At 34.1% G+C, this 11,889-nt stretch overlaps 2 protein-coding genes across 3 annotated transcripts in view; one reads left to right on the top strand and one right to left on the bottom strand.

The window, feature by feature from the left end:
- The window catches only part of LOC107623478 (protein MICRORCHIDIA 6), a 12,342-nt gene extending 8,240 nt beyond the window's left edge, over window positions 1-4,102 (bottom strand). The window contains exons 1-8 of one of the 2 annotated variants that reach the window (XM_021114994.1): window positions 3,699-4,102; window positions 3,517-3,570; window positions 3,052-3,126; window positions 2,931-2,965; window positions 1,542-1,620; window positions 1,334-1,423; window positions 1,176-1,251; window positions 908-986 (exon numbers count right to left, since the gene is read on the bottom strand). In XM_021114994.1, the coding sequence (XP_020970653.1) occupies window positions 908-986; window positions 1,176-1,251; window positions 1,334-1,423; window positions 1,542-1,620; window positions 2,931-2,965; window positions 3,052-3,126; window positions 3,517-3,570; window positions 3,699-3,999 (789 nt within the window). In that variant the 5' untranslated portion in view covers window positions 4,000-4,102. The remainder of the gene's footprint in view (window positions 1-907; window positions 987-1,175; window positions 1,252-1,333; window positions 1,424-1,541; window positions 1,621-2,930; window positions 2,966-3,051; window positions 3,127-3,516; window positions 3,571-3,698) is intronic. The other variant, XM_016325752.2, reaches the window with a different exon arrangement.
- Window positions 5,500-6,832, top strand: LOC107624451. The gene is made up of 3 exons (XM_016326943.2): window positions 5,500-5,866; window positions 5,951-6,063; window positions 6,145-6,832. The coding sequence occupies exons 1-3, from the start codon at window positions 5,682-5,684 to the stop codon at window positions 6,171-6,173; spliced, it is 327 nt and encodes a 108-aa protein (XP_016182429.1). The 5' UTR covers window positions 5,500-5,681; the 3' UTR covers window positions 6,174-6,832.

Here is an 11,889-nt window from a genome sequence, read left to right as displayed (position 1 = left end):
CTATTTTTTCATGCATTTTTTTATTTGTAAATAATTAAAAAAACGAATGAATTAGAATAAAAAATATATAAAAATATCTTAAATTTAAGAAATTTTTTACAATTGGTATGAGAGATTAAGAAATAAAGAATAGTAGGAGTCTTAATATGTATAAATTGTAGAATTTAAATATTTGTAACTGAAATTTTTTATAATTATTATTTTTATGACACTTTTAATGTATATTTATTGCATTTAGTTAGCACTTGATGTTTCAATTGAATAATAATATATATAAATTTTTCGTTTTAATTTTTTTAAAAGATTTTACCAAATGGTGATTGGTTGATTTTCATCTTTTGGCAAATCATTAAAATTGCTGATGTTCCCTATTGTGTAGTCTCTCATTCTCTCTAGAAGAAGCTTTTTGGAATGCTTGGACGTGTCCATTGACAATGGACTTGCATCAACACCTCACTAAGTTGAAAAGCTTTAGATCCTTGTAAGAAGCAAGAATCTTATGGTAGCCCTCAACTTATATGTTTTGGTGTATCTAGTGGAAAAGGAATGCTAAAAAAGAAAAACCCTATTCATACACCAAATACTCTTAACACCCATATAAAAATATGGTTGCTACTAAATAATTGTGTATTTAAATTATTCTTTAATTAACAAAACAAAGAGAACACGTGTTCAGTTGTTAAGAAAATACTAGTGTCAAAACGGTGTTTATTATAAAGGGTGTAGATGTAGCAGGATTGCTAAAAAATTTTAATGATCCCTTTTCAATCTAACTTTATTTGGAGTATAATTACTATTTCGGCACCCCTTAATTCAAGCAATAAGTTGAAGAGGAGTAGCATTTGAAGCCTATGCACAATATAAACCAAACCCTTTGCATAATAAAAAAATGTGGAATACCACTCACCATGGGTACTACTATTCTGTCAAGCTTTTCTTGCGCCAAAAATGAATATGACAGAAGTCCAATGCTTTGCGTCAATATCCTGATGCAGGTTAAAAACAGTAAGAAAAATTAAGCATAGTTTTCACTTTTCTTTTCCACTGTAACTTCAATTTTTGTCCCAAAATCACCCTGCCTCACTCTAATGAAAGACCAGAAGGTATAATGTTTAAAAGCCTAAATAACTTCAGCATGGATAGATGTTTTAAGTTTTTGTCACATACGGACATACCCATTACTCATATGCCGACTGAAGACTATGACATCGGCCCCAAGCCTCATACTACTGGTCTTAAAGCCATTACCATCTGCAACAATAAATCTAAAACTCAAAAAAAGAATAAAGCACGAATACAAAAATAGTTGAAGAAACAATGCCAAGACCCATACACTGCCCAATAGCCAGCTTTGACTTCTTATCTGAAAATCCAAAACTCATGCAATGCCTCATTGCTTCTGGATCCATTCCACCACCATCATCTGATTACCCAATGTCAGTACAAAATCAATAAAAAATGTCAAATGCTAACAAGAGTCAGGCTAGGATTTTCAATAACTACTAAATTTCTAAAATTGATGAGTTCCAGAACCATTGTACCTTGAATCAGCAATGCTGGACTTCCGTCCTTTGGATTCGAAGTTTTATCTACAAGGACAAAGGTAGCCCCATTTTGGATCTATCCTAAGCACAAATGGCGAGAATGCAATACAAATTGGAGCATAAAACAAATGTAAAATGTAAGATGTAAGATGTTAAATGATGATTTCAAACAAGAAATGGAAAAATCACATCAACAAAAATTATGGTTTTACACCAATCTATGGAATGATAATTAAGTAAAGAACATCGGAATAAACATGAACCTTAAAAAAAGGTATAGTAACAGTAGAAACCAGAAACGAAGGATATGTACAAAACGGAAATCATTTCTGGAAAACATCACAGTTAATGTAAGTTCGGCTGCTAAAAGAAAAACCCTAATACAGAAGTGAAGATTAGAGAAAACATCCTACGAAAAATTAAAAGTTTTAAGTATCTTGGTGCATTATATAGGATGATGGAAAGATTGAACAGGATATAAGTCATAGAATCAAGCAGGTTAGTCAAAATGGCGGAGTGTGTCTGGTTTCATATATGACAAAAAAGTGCCTTTAAAACTTAAAGGTAAATTCTGTCGCACTGCTATGAGACTGGATATACTTTATGGTACAGAGTGTTGGGCGGTCAAAGGAGAGCACGAACATAAGTTAAGTGTGGCAAAGATGAAGATGTTGAAATGGATGAGAGATCATACGCGATTGGATAGAATAAGGAACGAAAATATAAGAGAGTTGGAGTAGCACATATTGTGGAAAAGATGGTAGAATCGTGTCTTAAGTGGTTTGGACACGTGAGGAGAAGACTGACAGAGCACCCAGTCAAAAAGGTGGATGAGATGAAAAATGGACAAAGGGTAACAGGCAAAAAAAAAAACCTAGAAAGACCATCAACGAGGTGGTCAAACAAGATCTACATGTTTGATTCATGTAACCGACCTCACCTAGTGGGATAAGGATTTGTTGTTTGTTGTATCACAATTAATAAAGAATGCACCATCAGAAATCAATGCCAAAATTAGTATGTAGGTAAATGAAAAATAAAACTAACATAGTATATACAATGCTTAAAAGGAAATTCTTGGGAGCCGGCAACTTTTAGTATTTTTTACCATCATTTGGCTAGCACAAACACTAAATTATTTTTAACAAATAAATTTTACTCATTCATGTGTGCGAACTCTACCAAACATAGATGCAAACTATATTGATTCATGTGTGCAAAACTCTAATAAATATAATTATAAATTATGTTTTTTATCTGCAAAAGGTATGTAAATAAGAGTGCAAATTATTGTTGGCTAAAAAAATAATACTATTTACTGGTCATATAGCATTGCTCATCCTTAAAATTCATGCAGTTCACAACTGAAACATCACTAATAATCACCTCATCAACTGCATTATCGAGAAGCTCCGCTATGGCTGCAACCAAAATCAAAGAAAAAGACCAACACATTAAAATAAAAACAAAAAGGATGAACAAGTTCATATAAGTCATAAGAACATACCACCAAATGCCCACTTATGTGAAGTTGCATTCGAGTGAAGGAACATCGGGTGTACATGTAGATAGTTTTTGACATCTGAAATCAAAGAAAAATTCTGTCACAACTCAATATAAGCACTAATCAAATCCCGCCTTATACATGCAACAACCCATAAGTGACAAACCCTTCAATGGTAGGGGTGGCAATGAATAGGGTAGGGTTTGGATCCAATCCTAATCCTACCCGTGGATTGAGAATATCTCAACCTTAATCCTACCCATTATTAATCCGTGGATATTCGACCCTACCCACGGGTTACAAAAAATATACAACATTATTATATAACTTGATAATAATTTAAAATAGAACTGAATTTTATGTAAAAAAAAGTTAAATTATTAATTAATGATTTTCTTTTGATGGTTAATGATCTTTTATATTTAGTGAGNNNACCCTACCCGCTGTAGATCAAGTTGGCAACCTTACCCGATCGGATGGAATCGAATTGGATACCCGCCGGTAGGGTACATATTACCACCCCTATCAATGGAACTCAGATTCGCAACCAATTAGTCCTTCACTAGGCTAGGGATACCGTGTCCAACAAAAAAATATAAGCACTAACGGCCATGGAAGAAACTAGAAGCTGCATTAATTTGGAAAATTACTTTGGAGTGTGAATTTTTTCGAAGCGGCGGCATCATCATAAGTCCCAGCTTTCCAAAACTGCCGAGTAAGGGGTGCTGCACAAATGGCTGACGCATAAGAAACGTCTGAATCATCATCATCAGCTGCTCGAACAGAATGAATGCGAGGTCCATTTCGATTCGCCAGTTCACCTTTATTCCTCGATTTTTCTTGCTTTACATCGAAAACAAGATCTGGCTCCTGCTTCACAGCTGTGGGAATAACCTTTTCGTTTTCACTCTCATCATCACTAGATAAATCAATAATTTCTCTGTCTTCCATGTTTGTCCCTGTAACCTAAGCAAAGCATACAAAGTTGAGTTAGCATTGTGAAACAATGGAAAGGGAATTTAACAAGTTCATATTTATTCCCTCCTATAAACTAGGACTCACCTATTTGTACACACACAAAATCCCTAAATAACATTTCATTCCCAATTTTCCATATAGAGTTACCTATTCAATTAAAGAACTTTCCACAATGTTCTCCCCAACTTCTAACTTCTTTGCTCTAATGAATTAGGTTTAGAATTTGTTTGATGAAAAATATAAATTTTTTTTAAATATCTTTTTAAAGAATTTTTTATAAATATGTAAATTATAACTTCTCAAAAAATATATTTTTTTAATATTTTTATTTTTACTATTAGAAATTTATTAAATACACTAAAAAATAAAAAATATCTTTTTTCATTAAAAAATATCTTTTTTTTATTGATTTAATAACGTTCAAACAAACACTTACTCCATGCCAATTTCACAAAATTTTGTATACACTTTTATAGTATTTTATTCTTTTATAATAAAAAGACAATCTAGTGTATTGATATTCTACATTAACATAAAATTTAAAAAGAACCATACTTGAAAGATATAATATACATAACATAACCTGATAATTATATTAGTAGTTGTTTTCACGACTTGAATTGGTGACTTCGAAGCCACAACAAACTCTAACTAAAATAACTTTTGAAGCGCAAATTGTTTCGATAAGTATTTAACCTAAACTCAAATAAAATGCCAAATCACAATATTCTCCCAAGCTTCTTTTTTTAATATTTACTCCTAATGAATTAGGTTTATGAAGGATTACCATGTGTTCATAACATGCCGCAGAAGAAAAGAAATAAATCTTAAAGATCTATTTTGTACTTAAATTTTATTCAAATAAACAATATATAGATCAGATCTAGATACCTAGTAAAAATCACTTTCTCCCTTCGATGGTACAAAGGCGCTATGCGTATCCACACCGAAACCAACCTTTGCTGTCAACTCCTCGACCAATGAATATTTGATCTAAATTGAGAAATCTCTTTCAACTCTTTGCACACCATAAAATTCTTCTCTAAAAATAGACTCACATATGTTTATGTGTGTAGAGGTAAAGGAATAAAACTCTTGTGTTTTTTTCTCATCTATCTTTCCTCTACTCTTGACATACATATATATAGTATGAGATTTGTTACTTATTTTAAATTTGAATCTCAATTTAAATTTGAATCATATCTTACTATTTTAAACTTGAATCTTTCAAATTTATGAATCATATCATAATTCAATTTGAAACAGAATCAGTTAGGATTTCATCCAAATTTAGAATTCAAGTTTAGAGATAGAATAATTAATTATTCTCAAATCTCATTTAATATTCTCAATTATCATATTATTATTATATTCTTAGTACTAGCAAAGAATATAATAATATTCGAGGAAGATAGAGCGAGACCTTGAGAAAGAGGAGGAGGAGTGGCCATCATCACTTAAGAGAAGCTGCACCGCAACTGCACCATGCCTCGCTGCCACCCTCGCGTCATCGCCGCCAGCTTCGTCGGATCCTTGCCGTCGCCGCTGGAATCACGAACAGGGGAAGGAGAAGACGCGGGCCAGTGCCGCGAGGAGGAGCGCGATCCGCTACGCAACACTGCGCCGCCGTGTGTTGTTGCCGTCGCCGAGCTCCCATGGTTGCCGTCGGCAAGATTCAAAGAGAGAGAAGCTCGAGGAGAGAGAAAGATCGACGGAGGGGGTTTTTGTTCGAGCGGCCGTGCCTCCACCGCCTTTCACCGCCGCAGATCCGCCACCGTCCACCGCGCCGCACCACGCCACGTCGCCGCCCGAAACCGCCACTGAAGTCCCTTTTCCCTTGGTAAGCTTTATCGTCTCTGAAACCTTTAAAAATAAGTTTTTTTCGTCATAGCTTGTTATAGTAATTGTGATGACGGTAACGTAGGGTCGAGTTGTGGTTCTCGCATGCTGAGTTTAGTAGTGGTGCATGCGACATCGAGCTGCCGCGTCGCCAACGGAGTCACCGACGTTCAGTTTTCTCGGCTATTCGTAAGTTTGGTAAGCTGTTTCCTGTTCCGAATTCTCTCGGTAGCTGCTCTGTTATCTGTTTTTAAAGTCCTTGCAACATTAATTCTTTAGGTTCGAGTTTCGGTCCTTACGTGCCGTAATTAGAGTTGCTGTAGTTGTGGCTGCTTTTTATTTCAGGCTGAGATAAAAGAGTTCAGTTGACGCGTTTGGTTTTCGGGTTTCGGCTTGTCGAGGTAGGGATTTTTTTTAAATCTATTTTACATTACAGAGTTGTGATAAATAGATATTGACGCAAAAAGATATACTTCTGTGATTATATTTGTCTTGTGGATGTGATGGTTTGTTGGATTGGATTATTGAGTGCTTGATTGCGTGAATGATGTATGGTTGTTGGTAAAAATCGGTTTGAAATGTTATTTACTTGATTATTATGAAAGGTGAATTTTCTTGGTTTTAGAGTTTACTTGGTAATATAAATGAATCGATTTTTGGAAATAATTTGAGATATGAAAATGAGTTGATTTTGGGAGCGGTTTGATTTTGAGTTAGTCTGATTTTATAAATAATTTAATATTTGAGTTGATTTGATTTTAAAAAGAGTTTTATTGTTGGAATTGGTTTGATTTGAAAATAAATTGATATTGGAACTGGTTCAACTCTGGAAAATTGTTTGAGATTTGAAAATGGTTGAGAAAAAGTTTGAGAAATGTTTGGATGGGACCCGAAAAGGGTGGCAGAGTCCGAATTTTAGAGGAGATGTTGCCAAAATTTTATAAAATTAGGAGTTTCGTTTGAAGTAGTTATTTTAAAAGGTTTCGTTTTAAACATTATATGGTTTAAGATTAATTTATTTATCAAAGGAAGAATTGTGTTTTGGATTGGGATTGTTAGTGAACGGAATGGAAAGAAGGATGATGAGGATATTCTTTGAAATATGATTTTGAATGAATTTGGAAATGAGATATGGACTGATGAATGATAATAATTGTTGAATGAATTGAAAGATAAAGAGGATGAATTTGATATGAAAATTATTTTGTGGGGATCGTGGTTATTTACTGCCCACGTGTGTGCTGTTTTCCAATTGAAAACGTCTGTGGGGATCGAGGTGGTTTACCGCCCGCAGATGGTGGGGATCGAGGTGGTTTATCGCCCACCAGGTGAGGATCGTGGTACTGTACCGCTCACCAGTTTTCAAGAGGACGATTTCCGGGTTAGCTACCAGACATGTCGGGTTGGCTATATAACCGACAGATGAGACTCATCAGCCATAGGACAGGTATGTATTATATGCATTTGTATGCTTTGCTTGGGTTTGAACTTGTTTTGGTTTGCCTAATTGCTAGACTGTACTTAACTACTACTTGAATTATTTACTGTAACTGCTACCTACTTGTGCTTTCCTTGTCTGTCTTGCCTGTGTTTGTCCTGGCGTGCTACATTTGAGAATGAACTTTAGTGCTGAATTAATGATGGTGTTGTTTGATTGCGTGGTTGGTTTCTGATTGAGATTTTCTTATAAGAAAGGAAAGGTTTTGGATTTCTAAAAGATTAAACATTGTTTCTTTAAAAAAGTTTTGAACGATTTCCTATGGTTTTAAAAGATTCATAAGGCAATGATAATCACTGAGCTTGAGAACAGTTTTCTTATTAAATATCTTCTTATGACAACTTTGAAATTCCATGGTGAGACCGTGTGGTTAGGTTCTCACCCCCTACAGCTTTACCTTTTCAGGAACCAGATGAGGAAGCGTTATAGGGAGTTATACTGCGTTTGGTTTATATATGTTGCTGTATTAATTTGATTATTTTCTTCCTTCGTCCTTGTTATTACAAGTTTGTAAGAGGGATAGGAATTGTATGTTTTATATGTATAATATATTGAGTTATTAGGTAAGGAGTCTTGTATATGAATCTATGTCTGTTTGTATTTTTCTTAAGATAAAGTATTTATTTCTGGTTTTCGAAGAATTCAGCGATACAGTGTCGAGTCACAGGTTCCTATTTTATTATTTAGTATGTAAAGTAGTCCTAATACTTCTTGCTATCAGAGTAGCGCAGCCCGAAGCGTGACTTCTGATAGTGAGGGTGTTACATTTGTAATTATAAATATCTAATAAACATAATTATAAACCAAGTTTTCATCCAAAACATAATTATAAATATTGTTCCCAAAGCAAAATAAACATAATCGAAAACATAATTATAAATATTGTCTCTAAAACAAAATAAACATAATCCAAAATACTCAATTTTCATCTTCATTCTCTTGTAAGTTGGGTTGTGGGAAGTTGGGTTTTGGCAAAAAAAAATTGTAAAAATACCCCTTGTCAAAAAAATATTAAGTCCGGCGGGGAAGCTCGCCCTGCCAAAGCCCGCGGTTTAAGCGGTGCGGGTTAGGCTGGCTTTTGCTATTTGGCGGTCCCAATTTTTCAGCGGCGGGTTACGCGGGCCGACCCGACGGGTTTAGGCCCGTTTGCCACCCCTATTCAATACTAAGAGGGTAGTAAATTAGACATACTAAATTTACTAATTAAGGTTTGCGTCTAGCAACACTCCTCAACAACCCAATAGTATGAAGTAATCTATTTTTACTAAGAACCTCAGAAAAACAAAGTATAATTCTTTTCATCTTTCTCGCTCTTGGTTAACCTTTAAAATATGGTTTAATTGTCAAATTCTAACTTGTTACCATTATTATAATAACCTAAGAAACTCATTTTTTCATTCATTCAATCTCCTTGGCCAAGGTTTTATTCATCTCAATTATCATAATCATAGAGCTCAAACTCTTTACCGAGAGTTGACAGATTCTTTATTGATTAATCATTAATTCTACAAGTATTCAAATCATATTCAATGTCCATTCAACTAGCACCCTAGGGTATTAGTTGTCCGGAATCAAAGTATTTAATACATTCTCAATTACTATAATAGTCTCAAGTCAAATAAACTCTATTACTATGTTTATTTTGAGAATATCCTATTGACAAATATGTGATAATTATAACTATTAGAAATTCTCAAAATGAGTTAGTTCAACGGTGATATCTCTATATGCACCATCTATATATATAATTTAATAAATGAGATCTATTAATATATATATATATATATATCTTTTCGGATTATAATGTCCTTTTTAATAATCCTATGACCAAGAACAATTTAGATTAAATTATAATAGATTCATCTCTCAATATTATTATCATTATCACAATGATAAATATCTAAATTTAATCAAAGATCTTATTATATTAACATTTTAATATAATAACAATAATAAATTATTTGACACATAATTGATTGGATTGTGGTCATACTATTTATTCCCAATAATTTAGTCCATGTCAATCTCACAAAATTTTGTATATGCTTTGTAAAATTCCTACAATACCCTTATTCCTCTTTTTTCCTAAACCAAACCCTAACTTCTTAAATTACCAACACTCTCTCCCCAAATCAGAGAAGAGAAGTAAAGAGAGCGAATGAGAGAAAGAAGGAAGAGAAGAAAGGAAGAAAAAGAAAAGGAAGAGGGCCAGCAGGGCTGGAGCCACTGTCGTTGTTGACATCGAGAGAGAGCGAGAGAGGTTCAAATCAGAGAAGAGGTAATGACAAGCACAAACCCAAAAAGGAGAGGGAGGGATGAAGAACGAACCAGAAAGAGAGACATTGAGAGAGAAAACGCGACGAGGAGAGGGAGGAGGCGCGGCATCGTCGCCGCTGAAGAAATCGCCGTTGGAGGGAGACCTTGTCGTTGTAGCGGAAAGCGCAAAGAACAAAGAGAGGGTGAGAGAGCTACAAGATAGAGGGAAGGAGGATGGCATTCGTGAGAGGAGGTGACGATGGAGGTTTCTGCCGTTGCCGTCACTGGAGCTCACCGCTGGTGCACCTGGAGCTACTTCATCCCCTAACTTGCTCCACCGTGGCTGACCCCTAGCCTCCCTGTTTTTGTCGGAGTTACTGATGCCACTGCCGGAGGAGAGGATCTAATGCCACCGCTGTTTTGTTTCACCAGTGTAGCTTTTACTGTTGCCGGAAAACATGCTACAACTTCCAAACTTGCCGGCAACACTGTCTTGCCACTGTTCTGGTCTAGCTTCTTCCCTTGATCTATTCCATTTTCACCTTGTCTCTGCTGCCATTTCGTTTCTCTGTCTTGCTCTTATTCTGATTTATTTTTTACCTCTATTCTGTTTTGAATTTTTAGAACTATATTTGTATTTGTCTTTTATTCGATTTGAATCTACTACATTTGGCTGGTGTTGTGGCCATTGTTGCTATCGTAAGAATTGAAGTTGCTGCACTGTCCCAGTTCAAGTTCTGCGCTCTTTCGTACCCTTTTAATTTGGCACCCGAGTTCGGCCTCTTCGGTCTCTTAGGACCATGTTGTGAGTATGCTTTACATTTATAATTATTTGGCTTAGCTATAATTATTTTAATATACGGTGTTTGAATTTATAGTTATACTTACAAAGATTTTTATCAAAAGATTTTAAATTAATTTGAATGATCGATTTATTAGAACTAAATATTTATCCTTGTTAAGCTCATTTTAATGTGCACATGAGACTATATGTTTTTATGAGTCTATATGTATGTTTGAAGAAGTTTTATATTATTTTAAAGCATTTGATTTTACTCGAATATGTATTTTTGAAACATTGAAGTATTTGTTGGTATTCACTTATTTTGAAATTGTAAAATATATTTGAAATGCCTTAAGATTGAGAAAATATAATTGAATAAGATTTGTATGAGAAAGTATTATTTGATTTGATTTGATACCTCGTGCTTGAAAGATCGAATAATTTGTTATATTTGAAATTATATGTTTGAATTGGTTTGGGAGGCTCGTATTAGAAAACCGTAGTTAGCGGCGGTTATGACGTTAACCTAGATGCATCTGGCTCAGACCTCAGCTAGCAGGGGCGTTGCTAGCCTAACGTGTAGGCCACACGTTGGATCTGTTATTCCGTACAGACACACGAGAGGAAAGGGCTACCCTTAAAGGTGGAGCCGCCCAAGTGTGGATTATTTGATTTTATTCTGTACGAGAAATTTCTTATTGATTCACTCATTCATATAAATTATTATTTTCTAAATAAAATTATTTTTATAATAATGTTTATATGGTCTCATGTGAATTATAGATGTACTGTCTAGTCACTGAGTTGCAAAACTCACTCTGTTTTTTTTTTAATATTTTTCAGAAATAAATATTTGATTATGTGAGTATTTCTATTTAAGAGTAATGATCTGCAATGGATATCTATTTCTTGTTGAGTTCTTGGGCGTCATCTGCTCCATATGTCACAGGCAGAATTTATTCATATTTATTTATTTTATTTTTGTTAAAAATATGTAATTATTCATCAAAAAAATTTGTAAATTTATCAAAAATATGTGTAACCTTCTTATTTATCTCATTTTCGAATCAGTTAGGCTTGATGGGGAACTATTTTTTCTGAGCGCCAGTTATGACTCATTTTAAGCTGTGACATACTTTTAAAGTATTTTACTCTTTTATAATAAAAAAATAATCTGATATACTAGTATTCTATATTAACATAAAATTTGAAGAAGAATCATATCTACAGGGCATAATATACGCAATCTAATCTTATTAGTGATTGTTTCTACGACTTGAATATGTGATCTTAAAGTTACAACAAACTCCAACTAAAATGATTTTTAAAGAGCAAGTTTGTTTCGAGAAAATATTTAACCCAAATTCAAATAAAACACTAAACCACTCTTGACATATCAGTCAAATTAAGAGGGTAGGATAAATATTTCAAATAGTTCTAGCAACTACAAAGTTAAAACTTTGGTCAATATACCCACAATTTAAAA

This window comes from Arachis ipaensis, chromosome B10, assembly GCF_000816755.2.
Source record: "Arachis ipaensis cultivar K30076 chromosome B10, Araip1.1, whole genome shotgun sequence".
Lineage (NCBI taxonomy): Eukaryota > Viridiplantae > Streptophyta > Magnoliopsida > Fabales > Fabaceae > Arachis > Arachis ipaensis.
This window is presented reverse-complemented; position numbering and strand designations above follow the sequence as displayed.